The sequence below is a fragment of the Mastacembelus armatus genome, chromosome 24, assembly GCF_900324485.2.
Source record: "Mastacembelus armatus chromosome 24, fMasArm1.2, whole genome shotgun sequence".
NCBI lineage: Eukaryota > Metazoa > Chordata > Actinopteri > Synbranchiformes > Mastacembelidae > Mastacembelus > Mastacembelus armatus.
The window spans coordinates 12,428,224-12,446,857 of record NC_046656.1 but is presented as its reverse complement, the minus strand read 5'-3'; the positions used below and the strand labels follow the sequence as shown (position 1 = coordinate 12,446,857).

Genomic DNA, 18,634 nt, shown 5'->3' with positions numbered 1-18,634 from the left:
ACAAGCTATAAAAACAAAGATAGTATTATTTGTAGAACGTGTGCTGGAGGTGTGATTTTAAAAAGCGTGAAATTATTTCTACTTGGTGCAGTTGCAAGGATGTGAGAACAAACACAGAGGCAATTTCTGGAGACGTAATGAGAACATAATAATTTCCCATGTCAACCACAGAGCACACCTGCAGATTTATTGGCACACATTTGCTGAGGAGAGGTGCTAATTAGTGATGAGAGCTCATTTAGTGTTTGGTTGAAATGAAAGCCCTCATGCTCTTGAGACTCAGTGGCTTATGATTGAAAATGAAATAAAACATGTGCCTCATGATGTGAGTGTCTCTGTGCACTCGGGGAGGCTGTCTTCGCTCTGTGCACTCTGCAGCACGCCAGCAAAACAAAACCACACAATGTCACTTAGAGGTTGAGTCATGGCAACTGGACTTTCTGTTCTTTAAAGCTGAAACGTTTCGTCACCCACCCAGGTGGCTTCATCAGTCTGAGAGAGGCTGGACTGGAACCTCCAAATTTATTTCCCAGGTTAGTTTCACTCCACCCTTGGCCCAATAGGCTCACTAAGTGGGCTAAGCCAATCAGGTGAGAGTCCTTAGACCCACACCCCTGAGTTGGTTTCACTTCACACCTAGTCTGAATAGGCATGTTAAGTGACCAAAGGAGTGAGCTCAGGTGAGGGTCCAGCCTCTCTCAGACTGACCACCTGGATGGGTGGTGAAATGTTTCAGCTTTAAAGAACAGAAAGTCCAGTTGCCATGACTCAGCCTCTAGATAACCTCCCCTGGGCGACTGAGAATCTTCACAGTCACAAGGTCACTTGGAAACAGCTGCAGTCAGTGACGCAGAGAAATTGGAGGAATGTTATCAGACCTGTAAAGGACACTGCTGTCCTCTGGGTTACAGTTTATGATCCCATTTGGGAAAGAAAACACATCATCTTCTGTTTAGTTCATTTTGTGATGTGCTGAAGATAAAACCTCTTTTCATCTAGGATGTTTATTTGCCCCTGTTTCATCTGTAGGAGGCTGTAGATCGGTCACATAAACCAGCAGATCAGGACTTTTTTGTGCATTTCAAATTAGTCAAGCACAGAGACAATAAAAGTAAAAAAGCCAAACCAGTGAAAATGGCTCAGTAAAGCTTCATCCTAAGATGTTTATATCTCAGCTTCATAACCATCTGTCTCAGCGTGACTTCTCCGATCAGCTCTTCCACCCATTGCTTATTTGGCTTCTTCTGCATACAGTCTCACACTTTAACACATTCTACTTCATCGGCATATCTCTACATGTCATGTCTGCAATCTTACAATACAGGTTTCACCTTTTGTTTGTTTTTGACAGTAGCAAAGGTCAGCTGAGTAAAGGCCATATCAGGGTGATTTGAATGTGATTCTGTGGGTCATTACATTTTAAGCTTTATTGCTACAGAATGACCATTCAGATCATTAAATGTGTGCTCCAAGGCCTTTTGTCTGCTAAGGGTTTTACAACTGCCAGTAATGCCATGCATGACATAGTGTTTGACAGCTCATATAACTCACCTCCCAGTATGTCTACTTGGCTCATTTACTCAGCTTTAAGAAAAAAGAAGTTAATTCCTTCAAAATGTAACTAATTTAGAACTTTTACCATAGAAAACCATATTCCCATGGCATTTGTGGACATGGTGAACCATTTACTATGCTATTCTTCACCACCTAGAGGGTGAACTTAGTCAACATTGCCTTGGGTTTATTTATATAAAGGACTAATGTACTTTTTAGAGGTTGTCTCCTGAGGCTGTGAAGACATAAAAATGATTAAGTGTGTGATTAATGACAGTGTGTGGGAAAACGGTTTTATTGTCAAAGTTTGTTTTGTGATTGAAAGAACAGAGATACCATGTCAAAATCTTCACCCAGAAACCAACTTCAGTATTTCTTTTACAGAATGTTGAAATACAGAAAAGCACCTGGCAAATGTCAATAGGGTGTACAGCGTCACATTTCCCTGAAAAAACATGAAATAACAAAGAAGCGGACAAAAGAGGGTTAAGGAATACCTTTACTCGATGAAGCCTCCACACATTTATCACCAACAGACAAAATAAATATGTTTTGTGGAATAAACAGAAGAGGAATTCTGAGGAATCATCTCTTCACTTTGCTTCAAATGCAGATGCGTTTTGTCAGAAACAGGACCCACAGAGGATTAGGCTCATTTATTGTCAGCTACTTTAAAGATATAAATCCATCTTGAGTCCAAAGTACTTGATTTTAGCAGATTTTTGACAATTCCTGGTAATTTAACAGAAACAAAACTCTGACTAACTTGGATTTCCAAAGAAAAACTAGTAAAAAAAAAAAATCTTTCAAACATAAAATGCAACATTGGCTGTTAGTCTGCTTGATTTTTGTTTCCCAGAAAACACTGCAAACTTTATGAATTGGTCAACACCTAAACAAGTTTTCGAAGGCAACATTGATATCCCTGGTACAGCTGAAAACCTTCCACCAACAGGGTGAATCTTCACCCAAATCTCCAAATGGAATAAGGTCAAAGAGAGCAAAGCTGGGGTAGGTAACAAGAGCGAGGACAGGATTGTCTACCTTGGATTGACCTCCACATTCATGGAGACATGATAGCCCTTCTGATGTTAGAGAGAGAAGTGAGGGAACCATTACAATCAGGCCATGTTTTTCTATCTCCTTTGGTCAGTATTTACGATATGTACAAAATAAGAAAATAAAATACTGAGGTCAAAAAGCCATACTAATGGCTTTTTGACCTCAGCTAGCATGAACCATGCGTGTGTCGGCACCAAAGGAGTTAAGCATCGTCTGGACGAGTTCAGGTAAGTCGTAGTCATGTTTCCAGCCCCAGTCTTTCCGTGCGTTGGAGTCATCGAAGTTCATTGGCCAACTGTCAGCTGGAAAGACAGAATGTCATGTAAACGCATTGGTTTGCACTTTGAGCACGCAACATCGGTGCAATGTTTAACCCTAAACTAGGTGTCTGTCATCATCATCATCAACACAATCTGTTTGATTAAACAAGAAATAAAACACACCTTTGTTCTGTGATTTGGCTGCTACACCCACTTGATCTGGTCTAACCAGTAGCATATGGTGACTAATGTTTATTTAAACAGATTTTGTTGTGTAACTGTCAGGCTGTTAAGTTTATGACTCAATCTGCATTTCTCCTGTATTTACCTCTTTTGCTAAATAGCAGCTAAACTTTCACAACCTTCAGTCTCTCTATGTAATAAATCAAATCGTTACGTACCGATTGCCTGTCGCACAGGGTCAATGTCATATGTGACCTCCAGTTCAGGCATTTGCTTTTGGAGCTCCTGGGCCAGTTCCTCAGGAGTGAAGCTCATGGCGTTTATATTATATGTCCTCATGCTGAGCGTATCAGCTGGCGCCTCCATCACCTCCAGCGTGGCACGTAGGCAGTCGTCAATATACATCATGGGCAGTCGTGTGTCAGGTTTCAAATTGCACTCAAACTTTCCAGTTTTGATGGCATCATGGAAAATCTGGACTGCGTAGTCTGCTCAGAGAAACAAATAAATACAATATGTTTGCATGAATTTGGTAATAAACAATTATGATCAAGTGCAGACAAAAAGAAAAAAAGCACAAAAGTGCTTTAATCAAAAAATATTGAATTTATATAACCAAAGTGATGACAATGTCAGAGAGTATGTGGGTGTGGTGGAGAGTGTGGCGACCGTTCAAACTAATGACAATACAGAGGTATGGTGTGCATAATCTGCTGATCTAAAAATACAAACAAGTCATGACACCTCTTGGGAATAAATCTGTTACATAATAACATGTGAGATGACAGGAACAGTACAGGAATAGACACTGATTAAAGCTGAAACCGTATTTATGGATTGAATTCCACCTCTCTCACCTGTTGTACCACCTCCGGGCATGGAGTCAGCAGAAATGATTCCTGGGTAGCGGAGACAGCGGAAGTCCAGGCCATAACGATGCTGGTAATACTGTTGCACATCAAAAAACACTCAGTTGTAACAGATTTTCAGATCATTAGATCAGATATCTATATAATCCATCATCAATCAACAATTTGATTTGAAAGCAGGCATGAATATATGATAACATCCACTATATTGAGGATAGTGACTTAAGTCCTTACCTCTCCCATCAGCTCAGCATGGACTTTGGAGACACCATAAATGGTGCGCGGTCTCTGCACACAGAGGTCCGGTGCAGGGTCACGGGGGGAAGAGGGTCCAAAGGCGCCGATAGTGCTGGGCACAAACAGGCGCAAACCGTGCTCCGCCGCGATGTCCAGGATGTTGTGAAGCCCTAAGAACGTGACGAAGAAGCCTTGAATACAGGACGCTGCACTTCACCAGCACTGTTGAAACACTGTGAATGCTGAAGGCCAAAATGATATGAAATTTGCAAGTTACAAAGTCGCTCACCAGTGATGTTAACAGAGCGTGCCAGGGCCACGTTGGCTTCTCCAACAGCACTGAGTAGGGCGCTGTAGTGAACCAGCCAAGTGATGCGGTTGTTCACCACAATTTCCCGCAGATTCTTGTAGTCCAGGATGTCTGAGTAGATGAAGGGGCCTGACAGTGACAGAGAACAGAGCAGATTGTATAATGTTTGACCATCTATTTTTTCTTAAAAGAGTAACCAGTTGCCAAACTATTTATCTAAATGTCTTTTCTGTTGCAATTAGTTTCTCACATGTCCATTCTGTTGTGAAGTCAATGCTGATGCAGTTGTGTGTCCAGTTTCTTTTTTTTATAGGCAGTTACCTGTTGCATTTATTACGTCTTTGGACAGCTCATTATTGCACAGAGACAGAACAAAGTCGTCACATATTGATCTGGAGCAATTTATCAGAAAACCTTTTCTGAAAAACCTGATGTCCTCTCGAGCACAAATAAAACAAAAATCAATACGAACTAGAGATGCCTCCATGCTGGTCTCCAATTTTCAGACTGAGGAAGAAAACTGCTGTACATTTGTAACACATTAACAAGTCTCATCCAGCGTTTATTGCCAAATACCAGAATTTTCAATGACTCTGGGATTAGTCAGGCATTTATTCACTACCGGAACATCAAGAGTTTCCAGGAGGAAGCAGGTTTGACTAACTAATATGTAATGTAATCAGATACACCCTTGCCAGACTGAGCAGTGCATTTCTAGTAGAGTGCAGTATATTACTCACCGCTGTGGAAAACACTGCTTGGCGGTTTCCTGATGTCAGACAGAATGACATTGTTCTTCCCAAACCGTTTCCTATGGAGCAGGAAGCCAATGTTACACATCAGAAAGTGCTGCTGCCTCCACAGCTGTAGGCACATTATGTGTCAGTGCTCCGACAAATTCAAATTCCTACCTCAACAGTTTGGCAAGCCCCACCCCGAGCTGGCCAAGGCCACCTGCAGTGGATGGAGAGAGACAGAAAACAGCACGCGTCATCAGAGGACGTCACATAAGTTAAATAATCATCAGTGCTGGTTTCCACGGAGACTGAAGTAACTAAGCAGAGTGGGCCATAAGAAAAAGGTCACAGCACTGGACAGCTACACTTTTTGTTTTTAGCTGGACTCCTGTTCCACTTTCATTGCCAAGATTGTTAACCACCCAGCTGGTGTTAAGTCCCAAGACATTTTGTTCCAGCTTACAGCTTAACCTTCACTGTCACATCTTTTTTTACTATTATTATTACGGATGTTACACACCTGTAATGAGAACCTTGGGGTGGTCTGTTTCTGAGAAGGACACAGAGTGGAAGCTGGCATCAGACGTCACCTGTCGAGGGGAGAAGCTGATTTTACGTACAGCTACTGTCAGGGGCTGGCAACCGCACCCATGGGTGCTAAGCAGGGCCTGCTTTGCCACCTTGGTGAGGGTTCTGATGACAGGCATGCTGTTACCTGCAGAGGAGAAGAGTGTTTTTAAGCTTTTGGGGTGACATTAATGTTGACCTCATGACCCAAGACGCGCACAGAACACGGAACACATTCATTAAACAACGCTTTAAACTTAGGCAAAACTTATCTAACTAACGTATCTGAGGCAAAAATGGTGAAGCTACAGCAATCAAAGGCAAACACACGGAAATACTGCAATAAAAAAAAAACAAAAAAACGTTTGAGATGCAAGATAATGTGCCAGCTGGGAAGACACGTAGGCGCAACGGAGCACTCGAGAGCGTAGCAACGCCAAAACATGCATTCTCCTGTGTTTCACCCTCAGCCTGTTCACTTTGACAGAACTGGATATCACTGTCACACATTAAGATAAACGGTGCATTTCAACATGCATTTCATCTTTAAAACATATACTAATAAACAAGTCATCAGGCTGAGAACAGACCTCAAAAATACACTTTCTATAAATAAAGGTTAAGAGTGCGTATTAATTGGATTCTAATGAAAAGCCTGTCTGTGCGTTTTTTTTTTGTCCCTGCCACGCACAGTGCATCTTTTCATGAGCGTAGGCCACTTACCGAGAATCCTGGGAGCCTACCAACAGAGGAAGAAACCGAGTAACCTGAGGATATTTATACTGCCCTACCTTCAACTAGAGCCAATCAGAAAGAGAGGGCGTACGGCGCTGATTGAGTAATCACAATGTATTGGAGAGCAATTCTCAGAGAAAAGGTATCTCATGTAATATTTTATAACAGCATCCTCAGTGCTGTCTTTACAAAGGACAGCACATGTTGAGGCGAACCAGTGAAACTTAATGGTGTAGACTACTCTGCGCTCCAGTTCCCTATTGTTTGTGCCCCCCTCAACAGCATGTGCTGCTCATTGTTGTGCCAACGTGCGTTTTACGCACACGTCATATAAATCAGATGTATAACAGGGGGCCCGGAGCTGCTGCACGCGGCGCGTCATGGTGGATCATTAGAGTAATATCTATAATCCAGCTCCTGCTTTAGGTCACTGAGTGTGGCTGCAAGTGCGTTTCCACATGCACTGGAATAGGAGAGTAATCTATAGCAGTAAACCGCTCAGACAAATGAAACCAGGCCAGTGAGCCGGGGGGTGGGACGCTGTTCTGGCTGATGGCTGGAGCTCAGTATGTCTGTTCTGTTAGGATATAGGCTAATTTAAGAGGAATATATAATATATAATTAAATTATAATGGAATAAAAGATGCGCACAGAAGCAGCAAGTACTATTCTCACATTAGAGCGAAACCTTGATTTTATCTTTGTAAATCAGAGAGATGTAACGCGGTTATGCTGTAAAGCCAAAGCAGTTCACTCACCGGTTAAACTACAGTACAATAAGCAGCCAAAGGTCTAGGTCCGACTTGCTTTTTGAGAATCAAAAGTGGAGGGCTTCGTGAAGGAGCTCCTGCAGCTTGCAGCGCTCTGACGTGACGTCTATGTTATCCGTCCGACTAGTGTTGCATCAGCTGCCTCTTTTGCTATATATCGGCGGCCATCTGGTTTGAGGAAAAGCCGGCTTTCTCTCGGATTGGTGGAGCCTCAGAGGTGCGGTCCCGTTCGCAGACCCACCCCCTTTACCGCGTCAGCGCCTTGCTGCTCTGCTCAGATCACCTCCCTCAGCCCGGCTGCTAAGTTGCAGTGTGCGCATCCATTCACTGCCTGGGAAATCTGAGGCCACAAGTTAATAGACGGTTTTACTGTAGCTGTGCGTTGCACCCGAATCCAAAAAGCTGACTCTAGGCACGTCCACGGATCCATGTGACCGTGATAGTGGTAGTTACACAAACAAACTGCATAGAGCACCACTGTATGTTATGTTATGTTATATGTTAGACAACTACTAAAAGGATTATGTACCACACAGTTTCCAGTAGCCCTGACTTCAGTCTTCTCAAAGTGACCAGAGCAAAAACATGAATGGTTTCTGACCTTTGTCTGTACACCAGGGACAGGCAGCAGACATGTTTTGTAATCTAAGATTGTGATTGGAATATGATAGGTTTGTAAAAATATACACTACTTTGTGATACATAGTTTTATACAGACAATATTGCAAACTTTTAACATCAAATATCTATGTATTACTTATGTTTATTTCTTGTATTGCATTTACACAGTAAAACATTCAACCCATAATTGTGTTTCTATGGCTGTTCCATTTCATCAAATTTCCTATGTATCATTTTATTACAATTTCCACCAAAGCCTGACATATACACCAAAAAATGTGGCATTTCATTAAAACGTTATGTGGGATTGAATGTTGGCTATGGTCTTTGTAATAACTGGAATCTATATTTTCCTTTTTATCTCCTGTAATATAACAATTGTGAGTAGTATGTCAGCACTTAGTTATGGTTTAAAAGTCCAGCAGAAATCCACCATAGTGTGTCACAAGTGCTTCATGTCCCCGAGCTGGACAGTATTAATAAGTCAAACCCAATGAACCTGTGACCTCACGTCTATAGATATACAATGCCTACACAAACACAGAGACTTCACATAAAGCAAAACAAAGATTAAACTTGACAATGCCACGCAACCGCACACTGGAACTGATTGTTCAAAAGGGCACGACACCAAATCAGTTGCACTGCAAGGTTTTTTTTTTTTGTTACCCGACCATAAATGCAAATAGTGGGACTTTGCAGCCTTTTTGAATGTTTCAGTTTTCATTCATGCTTATCATTGGCGTAGGGAATGACACGATATGGGCATGTACACACCCAACAGTTTGACTTTGAGGTTTGTTTGCAGTTGATAGAAGAGGGCCAAAGCAGCTGACAGGGTCTGAGTGAAGCAAGAAAAGGGTGGGCCTAAGTTCTGTCCTCACATGTGAGTGGTGGATGGGAGCACACCCCCACACTTGTCATCACCAAGAATGAAAATGACTTACTTAAAAACATGTCCGGTAAACTGATACACCGTGGGTAAAAGCATAACCTGGACATAGTCAGGGGGAACTAAGATTGTGTTCCATTTCAGAAAATAATGAAATCTTGAGTTTTATTTGTATGAATATGATAAACCCAGTCGTATTCTTTATTCCAAGGTGACATAAAAGTTAAAGGCGAAAGACGAGCCTTATTTTCACCTAAGTAAGGGTATACACAGCTCTCTGTTGTTCCAAGACGAAAGCAACTCTCTCAGCCATGAAATCAGAGAACAGTGACAGATGCAAAGCAGATTAATGGAGAGAAGTGTAATGGCTGGACAGTTGGATGCCGTTCCTGTCACCTCACCAGATGATCATTTCATCACAGCGATAACATGTTTTGTGGTGTGTCTGGGGTGCTGTTTACTAATCCCGGGGCAGGTATGAGGACAAGCTCTATGAAAATTGAATTCAGTGCAACCTGTCATTATAGTGGAAATCAGGGCAGTGACAAACGTACTTAAAGCCATTAGAGCCTTTTTTTTATTTTTTTGCAATCACAATCAATCTTGATATTTATTATTTATCTGACCGACTGGAGTGGTGGTGGAACAAGCTGTAAACACAACATTGACATATTATAACTTTATAAAGCTGATATAATGAATGTGTAAGCAAACCAATGCCTTTTTTACACTCCAGCAGTATTTATTGTCCTTTTAGCCCTATTTTGTCTTCTACCAATTGCAGAGAGAAATCTCTGGCTCATAAGCCACTTAACACCATCTGCCTTTTGCTGTTGGGAAGGTAGTGTGTCTCACTAGGCATATTTTACAGGAAAACAGTGGGAAAGAAAAATTAAAAACAAAAAGATTTTAATGCTTTAACATTTAATGGCTTGAAAACTAAAAAAAACATGTAATCCTTTGAAATGTATCATTTTAGAGACATACAGCACTGATAAAGGAACTTATATGCTTCCTTTCGATCCTGATTTTAAATCAAGTAACTGCACAAAGTTGATATGTACAACAACAGACAAAAATATTGTCTGCCGACAACAAAGCAACAATCATTTGAAGCTGTTCGTCATAAAGCAGGCAACAAAACTTTACATAATCACGAATCACAATGTTGCCTTGGTTAACCTATTGCGTCACTCATGCACAGACAAAGTATCAAGGTAAGGTGTGTTTCTGGCTGAAGGTAACAATGCATATGCAGTATAGTGCAGACATGAAGTACATATGTAAATGTTCCTTTATAAACCAGTAGACTGTAGTGGCTGGAATCAGTTCAGTTTAGTGTGACTATTACATCAATCTTGAAGCAAAATAGAATTAATGCATTAAAATGATAGAGACAGACAAAGCAGGTAAAAAAAAAAAACAAACAAAAAAAAACAAAAAACTGGCAAGTTAGCAGATTTAAATTGAACCAAGACACTCACTCCCTTTAGTTTTATAGCGAAGCACAAAGCTTTCTGAAGTAGTATTAGTAATATGCTAGTGAAAGCAACCTTCAGTTACAGATAGCACGGGAAGATGAGCTTCAATGCTATTTTGGTCAAGTTGTTTTAGACATGTTACTTCCTCAATGACAGTGCAATTAAAGGTTTACAAACGTGGACAGTGCTTTTCTGTGGCTTTGCAGACCATGGTTTTCTCTAAATTGAGCCTTAGGTTGATGAGAAAATGATTACTTTGAATGCAGAAGTTGACATTTTGCTGAACTTTCCAATAGCATGCTGCCTTCTGCACAAGCTTAACAGTTAAAGATACTGGCACGTTTTCACATTTAATATCAAGACTGTCCATTATGGCAACATCTGTTGAGTACAAACAAAAAAAAAAAAATTATGATATTTACAAGAATTATAATTTGAAAGAGTAGGTCTCTGATATTGTAATATAGTTCATACATATATACATATAAAGTAATTGAAATGCCTTTCAAACAAAGTGCATTAGTTTTGAATGATAAACTACAACAGATATGCATTTGATTAATAATGAACTTGAAAATGTTTTTGAAAACAATCATTATATAACCTTAGTTACCAAAAACCATCAACTGCTAAAACTAAATCTCGCTACCAGCGTCTTGTTGCCATAAACATGACAAGACTCTTACTACCATCATTATGCTTTTTCTGCATCATACTTCCAAACGTAAACAATAGTTCATGTCAGATCTGACCAAAATGGTAACCAAACATTTCCATAAAAGCTCATAATGAACAGTACAGGCAGTTTTAAATAAATCTTCAGTGTAGTTCATTCAGGTAAAATCTGGTTATTCTACTAACAGGAATGTCAAGTACTGATCTGAAAAAGTGTGCAACAATCAGGGTATTTTGGTCAGAATCATTTTTGAACAAGCCTCCCCTCTCATCATACAGTACAGTAAGTGCCGACCCCGCCTACGCTTATTATAGCATGTCGACGTGCCGCAGAGTGACATGCTGCCTTATTGCAACCTATATGTTGCCATAGTTACTCTGCAGTGCTTCAGTGGCATATACATTCAGCAGGATGTTTGGTGAAAATGTCTAGCCTATAGTAAGTGAATGTTTACACTTGGTTTCCCTCCAGCTTGAAAATCACCATATCTGCTTCCTGAGCGAGATAAACACCCACGAACACACGAGAGTCTGCCATGTAGTTCTTGACAGGAAAGAGACTTATTTTGTACACAAGGAGGCATCGCTACATATAATGATTTGTTTTCCTCCAGCCACCTGACTCCACTATTCTCTCTACCCAGTCTTTTGTCATGCACACGTGCACCAGTAAAAAGATGATTTGAAAGCCGCTACACATTGGCAGAGAAATCAGTGTCCTTCAGCACAAATCTAACTGGGGAAATTGGCTTTTCTAACCCTCCCTCAGCCCCATTATAGAAACCAAGTCTGCGGTTTACATGACAGTTACAAAAGCAGTTGACTGGCGAGAGTCGGATGTAAACTGGTTACTGAAGTGCATGTAAATGCACTCACTGTTAACATATCTGGATATGTAAATGAAAGTAAGTGTGAGTTGACGGGGGTTAATGAGGCTTAGTAACTGTGAGGTTTTTTTCTGTACCTAATAGTCTGTATGCACACATTTTATACTGAGAACTATGAGGTGAATGACTGGCTTTTAGCAGCTGCTGTTTTATCTCTGAATCCTTCCCTCTCAGTCATGCTTAGTTTCAATGACACAAAATGGGGAATTTTGTCCAACTTTTTTTTTATGCATCTAAGCTGTTGCAACACTTTTTAAATCCATTCAGTCATCTATTCTGTATGAAAAATAACTCAGGGCTAATTTCATTCATGTAGAAAAACAAAAACAACTAACAAAAATCCCAAATTATATCATTTTAGTTGATATATTTTCAAATATCTGCAAATACTTTGAACCTAACCAATGCTAAAACCGGGCTGACATTAACCTATTTTCATATTTAGTCTGATTTGCTAACCCTTTCTCTATGGTGTTTGCAGCAGAGGATCCTCAGTTTCCAGCTGAGCAAGCTGCCTGCGCAGGCTGTTTACTTTGCTCTGAAGCTCCTTATTGTATTCGATAATATGTACCATTTCCTCGTATGCCTCATCCAAACACTTAGAAGAGCGGTTCCAGCGAAGGAACACTCCTGTAATGAAACAAGAAGCGAGCAATGTAAGAACTCAATAAAGAATAAACTGTAGAACAAGGAAATAAGAAACAGTATTACGATAATGGTGGTGTGTACTGAAACTATGACGCTTTCATATAATAGATAAAGAGTAAAAACATTCACTTGTTTTGTTTGCAAAAAAATAAAAAGGAGAGGGGCAAAGAGCTAAATTGTATCAGTGGTTCAGATAGCAGATAGCATCTATGTGACAAATGTAAAGGTTCTTGAGGCTGAAGCTAAATAGAGTAGTGTCTGAACACAGAGCACTGACTGTGGCTGATGGCTGAGGTATTTTGGCAGTGGAACTTGTAGCTCTGACATACTGGCAGCACAAGTCTGAGCACAGAGAAGTAATGTATGACTGGAATGTGCAAAACAGTGAAGAGGGGACTTGCTGGCCAGGCCAGGTCCATATGTGTGAACGGCACCATAAGGCTTTAGACAGGGACATATACCACCAGTTTCCAAAAAGAAAAAACCCAGCATCAAGTTTGTGTTTTCTGCATATGGAATCAACCTCCTTAAAAAAACAATGACATGAGATCATTCAAACTTTTGTTTGTTGCATTTACCAATGTCCTATCATAACCCCAGATTTATCTTTCTAAACTGATACTTCAAGTGTCTTTTAATTAATTTGATGTAATGCTTGATTTACACAAATTCTCATGAACGGTAATTTGAAAATTAACAGTTTATTCAAAGTAATGATGACTTTATGACATATACTTGATGGCCTCTGTCAATTATAGGTCAACATGTTATGCAGGAAAAAGACGTTTATTTTTTTTTTTAATTATATCTTAGAGTGCTGTTACTAAAAAAATTCTCTCTAAAATGTCTTCATGTAACTGTGACTGTATAAATCAAAATGTACATTCCACATGCATGCTACAGTATTTACTTTTGGCTCACAGGGTCAATCAGTTCATTCATGATTGAAATTGTGAAATGAATGCTGCCCTCTTCCAGTGAGACTGAGTAAAAATGCAATCAGAGAGTTTTACCAGCTGATGTACAGACATAGGTTTTCAGTGTCAAGTGTAGTTAAGTCTACTCAAAGTCTACTCTTGGATAAATTTACCATTTATACTCAAAGAAAAGCCAATTTCTTCAGAGTGAATAGCCAGCGCCCTGTCCGCCTTCATTGCCATGACTGAGGTGAGACCCTTGAGCAAGGCACCGGACCCCCAACTGCTCCCTGGGCGCCGCAGCATTGGCTGCCCACTGCTCCTGGTGTGTGTGCACGGTGTGTTTGTGTGTTCACTATTGTGTGTGTGCACTTGGGTGGTAATGGAATTTCCCCATTGTGGGACTAATAAGGGAATTAAGTTAAGTTAAGTTAAGTTAAGTTACAAGATCAGTTATAACATGAAAATGACTTTTGCCTCATCACAAGACATGACAGAAATGAAGGCTGAGATCATGTGTGATTAAGCTGTATGACTCTGTTCTGTGGTGGAATTGTGACAGACTGTGATTAAGAGAGTACCTGCCTTCCTAGTTTGATTTAGTCACACTTGCAAGTAGATACACTGCCCCAGACAGAATCATACTTATTTTTTGTTTCAAGGAAAGCAGGAATTTACAGTAACTAAACTTGATTTTTTAAAAAATGATTACATTAGGCCTGTCATGTGTCAAAAAATCAGACATGAAAAAAAGTTGTTCTCTCACTCCTATCAAACAGGATGTATCATGGCCTTATGGAGATGTGCAACAGTTACTGAGTCATACAGTAGGGATCTTAAGTAATCTCTTACTGGGGTAATGTCAGTTTTCCACTACACCACACATTCAACTTAAAGCTTTCTGTTATTACCCTGAGATGCTGAGAAGACAAAATTGTTTTCTAGTGATAAATTATCTCATTTTTGAGAAACCAGCATTTTGTTTTCACAAAATGACAAGATAAATGAATCTGCCATTTGGAAAAATACAAGCTTTGCTGTTACATATATTTCTCTGACATGTAAACATTTTTAATGCACATGTGAGAGACCATTTTGTTTAATATTTTCACTTAGGTATGTTCTTCTAACTATCTATTATATGTGTGATTTGTTTCTTACCTTCCCATAGCAGCAAACTCTGAGGGGCCACGGAGGGCCAGATCACAAGACTGTTGGATTCATAGAGTGGGTTGGTCAGACGTGCCAACTCCTGGGGCCGATTTACCCACGACCAAAGGGAAACCGTCTTCTCAGGCAGTGACAATTTAGCTCTATGAAAAGGTTAATCAATAAGAACAATAATTGAGTACATTGGGGTGGGGGATCCTCTCTGTTTCCCTCAAAACCCATGTGAAACTAAATCATTACCTAATGTCAGACTAACCTCTCAGCTGCAGTGTTGCCCAGGAAAGTACCAAACTGAGAAGCATAGGCATGTTCGAAGAGCAGCACCAGGAAGCTCTCATTGAATTCAAAGGAGCAAGGAAACTGGCGAAGGATCTGCCACACACAATCCAAGAAAAGCAGGAAGACGGGAGCTTCTTGACGAGGCTTGCTGTTAGAGTAAGCTGACTGGGCGCAGCGCTGCTGGAACGGGTGACCTCCCTGGGTAGGTGATCAAAGAAGTGAAAGGGGTTATAAGGAAAAACTGTGCCCAGAAAGAAATGAAGATCCTTATTGAGTGTTTCTACAATAACTTGTGCCACACACTAATGCTTGTAGATCTAACACATCAATATAAAAATATATATTTTAACTTATTAGAATCATAAAACAAAGTGCTTGTAATCTCACTCTCGTAAAATCAGATGTCCTTTCATTTACTTAATCATGTATGGAAGAATAAAGTGTTGAGCAGTACATCAAAGCTCAGAGAAGCTCACCTGGAGCCACTCTCGTTCCACCAAGCCCTGGAAGCCCCTGATGGTCCTGCAGGCTGGATCAAGGATGATCTGAGCCAAGGAGGTCACCTGCAGTGTGGAGTCTGTCCCTTCTGTACCATGAACAAGCACTGACGCTCCCTCCCTGAGAAAAACATACATGCTTAACAGTTTGTGAGGGTGTCACCTACTATTCTAACATATTAAAGAAAACAATTAATACAGACTTTATGCTGAATAGTGTCACCTGCTAATTCAGGATGTAAAGAGAAGATGAATTGTAGTATTGCTTATACTTGTTGGTATTTACAGGTCCATGATTAGAATAATAAAACTGAACTTAGTTCCCTCACCTGTCAATACACTGGGCAGCCAGACAAGCAGTGGTAAGGATCTCCTTGACATGAGATTGCCAGCTGGAAGCCTCTAGCTTGCTTAGCCAGCGGTCCATGCTGTGGGACTGGTCATTACATGCTTCTACCAGTTTAATAAGGCTCTCCTGGAGAACATTATACCTGCAAATGACGGATGGGACACAATACTAAAAAACAATGCCTAAATAGCTCATAAATGTTGAATAGAAAGTTTAGTCACAGGAAGATGTTTAAATGTTAAACTGTTTTAATAATATTATCCAGAACAACAAATGAAATAAATGAATAAAAAAAAGAGAAAACAGTGCTTTATAGAACGCAGTGCTAAGGTTAGTTACTATTTTATGTAGGCACTTATGACCCACCTTTCAATGGCCTTGTGGATCCTCCTCCACTGAGGGTAATTAGCCTCAGATTCAAATCCTCCACCTCTTGCTTTTGCCTGCTGGGCAACATTGATAGTGCGCGTGTCAATGATGTAACCACGTTTGCCAGGCCGCAGGGTGGCATTGATCAGTTTCTCGTCTTCTTTACACCGACGCCCATTTGTGCCGGTCAGAGGTTGTCCTGCTCGCATCATCACCTGAAAGTGGAAGTGAGTTGAGGTACTGCACAAGTGATCATCGAATAATTTAAATCCACAAAAAATGTTTTGCAACAGGCAGGTTTTGCATCATACAGCTGCTTACCATGCCGTTCTTCTTGTGGTAGTAGCTAAGTACTGGAAAACGGCCATTGTAACGAAAGGTGGCAGCTTTCTTCAATGTATCGTCATCAACATCTTTGGGCACGGCCACTAAAGGGGGGTATGATGGACACACACTGAAGTCTTTGTTGACTTCACTCAGTCTCCACTCATCAGTCTGATAGAAAGGGAGACATGAGACAGGTTAAAAACAGACAACACAGCACCGAGAGGATGTTAATGTCAAAGTCTTGTCACTATTCTTGTCCCCTACCATGGACTCTAAATCTTTAAACACTTCCTCTGGAAGGAAAGAATTCCAGCCATCTTCTATAACTTCAAACATAGGCCGGTAGAAGAAGGGGTACATCAAGGAGACTGAGTCAAGTGTGGATAGGGCCTAAAAAGGAATACACAAATTGATTTGGAGTGTTGAGTTAAAATAAGAAGGTAAGAAAAATAGAATACTTTTTCAAACAGTAGTTGACAATCAGGTCAAATTGTATTTATAAACCCTAAAGACAAATCAAAAATTTGTCTTGAGAGGCTTTACAATCTGTACAGTTTATATACATATATCCTCTGTCCTTAGACCCTTGACTAGGATAGAAAGATCCCCAACCCCAGCAAATGAGCAGGGGTCCCTCTTCCAGGACGAACAGATATGATATAGATAGTTATATGTGTCATGAATAATATTTTTACCTCAATAGAGCTGGCGATGTTGAGACACTCTTCCATACCAGGGATGTCCAGCTGAATCACCCTCAGGTCTTTGCATTTGACAATGATGCTTCCTAGAGACCCCGCAAATCTGAAAAACAAATAGAAGATTTGGATAAAAAGATAAATACAGTAAACAGTGAATGTCAATGGCTCACTGCTGCTTCAAATCTACTGATTAGTCTTACAGCCAACCTGTTCATTGTTCAAGCTGTTTGCAGCACCCTGCTCTATTCAGTCAGAAGAAATAAATTCTTAACTGAAGGGACACGCCAAAGTAAAAGCCCACACCGCAATAGTAAACTTATAGTCCTAACAAAAAAAATTATAAGAAAAGACCAGGCCAGAAAGGACAGACCCAGTGCAGGTTGTGGGAGACAGGAGGATTTTAGTCTAGCCGGAAAAAAAGGGGAATAAGAGGCTCATTACCTTTTCTCTATTGAGTCAATATTGGAGTGAAGCAGCCACAGCTCCTCTGTGTTGTCCTGTCTGGAAGACAGAATCAGGTGGTGACCAGTCAAACACAGGGTGCCCTCCACAGTGGGCATAAAAGGCCGGTGTAAGACCACCCCATCCACCCTGGGGGTCTTGATCAGCTCTGCAAACTCCATGGCCTGAGGAAAACACAGCACACAACCCAGATAAAGGTAATAGACATGATGATGAACAAAATGTACTGTCACTCGTGCTAAGACAGACTGGGTCAAGCCGTGTCGTGATGCTTTTAAAGCACGATATCATATCAATCGATGGCGAATAACCAATAAAGCCTCAATCAATCCGCCAGCTAGCTAAAATTAGCTCGACTCAGGAAATGAAGTGCTAACGTTAGCCAGCGAGCTAACCATGACAGAAACAGGAACCTTAGCCGTGCTAATTATCTGGCATTTTCAAATGTATGTGAAAATGTTAACGTCACGCACAGGACAAAACAAATCGTTTCTCATTTATGCTAAAATTGTTTCTCCATACAACTGCCTGTTTAACGTTACCTTTTCGTTTATTTTGTTGGGCGAGACTGGTACGTTCAGAAAAACACTCCGACTGGAAACAATTGACGTGAAATTGGACGCAGGACAGTTTTTACAACCAAATTCTGAAATTCTCCTCAGAACTGTAACCCAGTTTTAAATTGAGAGGCTTGTTTCTAATTTATAACTGAGTTTCACTTTAACATCTGATCTACTTTATTGTATTGTAAAGAGTCATAGTCATTTGCTCTGGAAACTGACGCAATTTGAGAAAATAAATAGTAAAATACAAAAGGTTATTTTTTTATTTAGAAAAATGATGACCCACAGATGCCCCCTTATTTTTCACCTTCTTATTGCATATATGACACAGTTTACAACCCTAACCATCCATCTATCATCTGCTGTATGAAACAATAATAATACATATATATAAAAAAAAACAAACACTAGGTGGTGACAATGAAACATTTTTGAGGATCTTGACGGAAATGCATGGACCCATAATTCAATATCACCTTGATTTAAAATGCCTAAAGGGTGCATTCTACATG

The 18,634-nt window shown here is 40.4% G+C and overlaps 2 protein-coding genes across 3 annotated transcripts; both read right to left on the bottom strand.

Moving 5' to 3' along the window:
- Positions 1-1,833: 1,833 nt before the first annotated feature.
- Positions 1,834-7,450, bottom strand: tdh (L-threonine dehydrogenase). 2 transcript variants are annotated; one of them, XM_026319513.1, is made up of 9 exons: positions 7,273-7,450; positions 5,733-5,927; positions 5,387-5,429; positions 5,216-5,286; positions 4,455-4,604; positions 4,163-4,335; positions 3,917-4,007; positions 3,278-3,547; positions 1,834-2,918 (listed from the first exon to the last, which is right to left on the bottom strand). In XM_026319513.1, exons 2-9 carry the CDS (start codon positions 5,917-5,919, stop codon positions 2,779-2,781), a joined length of 1,125 nt encoding a protein of 374 aa, XP_026175298.1. In that variant the 5' UTR covers positions 5,920-5,927; positions 7,273-7,450; the 3' UTR covers positions 1,834-2,778. The 2 variants fall into 2 exon arrangements, with proteins under 2 accessions (XP_026175298.1, XP_026175297.1); XM_026319512.1 differs by lacking the exon at positions 7,273-7,450 and adding an exon at positions 6,503-6,516 and having other exon boundaries at positions 2,779-2,918.
- A 2,239-nt stretch (positions 7,451-9,689) lies between these two features.
- mtmr9 (myotubularin related protein 9) lies at positions 9,690-18,142 on the bottom strand. Its single transcript, XM_026319228.1, has 11 exons — positions 18,102-18,142; positions 17,539-17,723; positions 17,092-17,200; positions 16,661-16,786; positions 16,391-16,564; positions 16,067-16,284; positions 15,681-15,842; positions 15,331-15,472; positions 14,832-15,052; positions 14,567-14,718; positions 9,690-12,470 (listed from the first exon to the last, which is right to left on the bottom strand). Exons 2-11 carry the CDS (start codon positions 17,718-17,720, stop codon positions 12,307-12,309), a joined length of 1,650 nt encoding a protein of 549 aa, XP_026175013.1. The 5' UTR covers positions 17,721-17,723; positions 18,102-18,142; the 3' UTR covers positions 9,690-12,306.
- Positions 18,143-18,634: the final 492 nt, after the last annotated feature.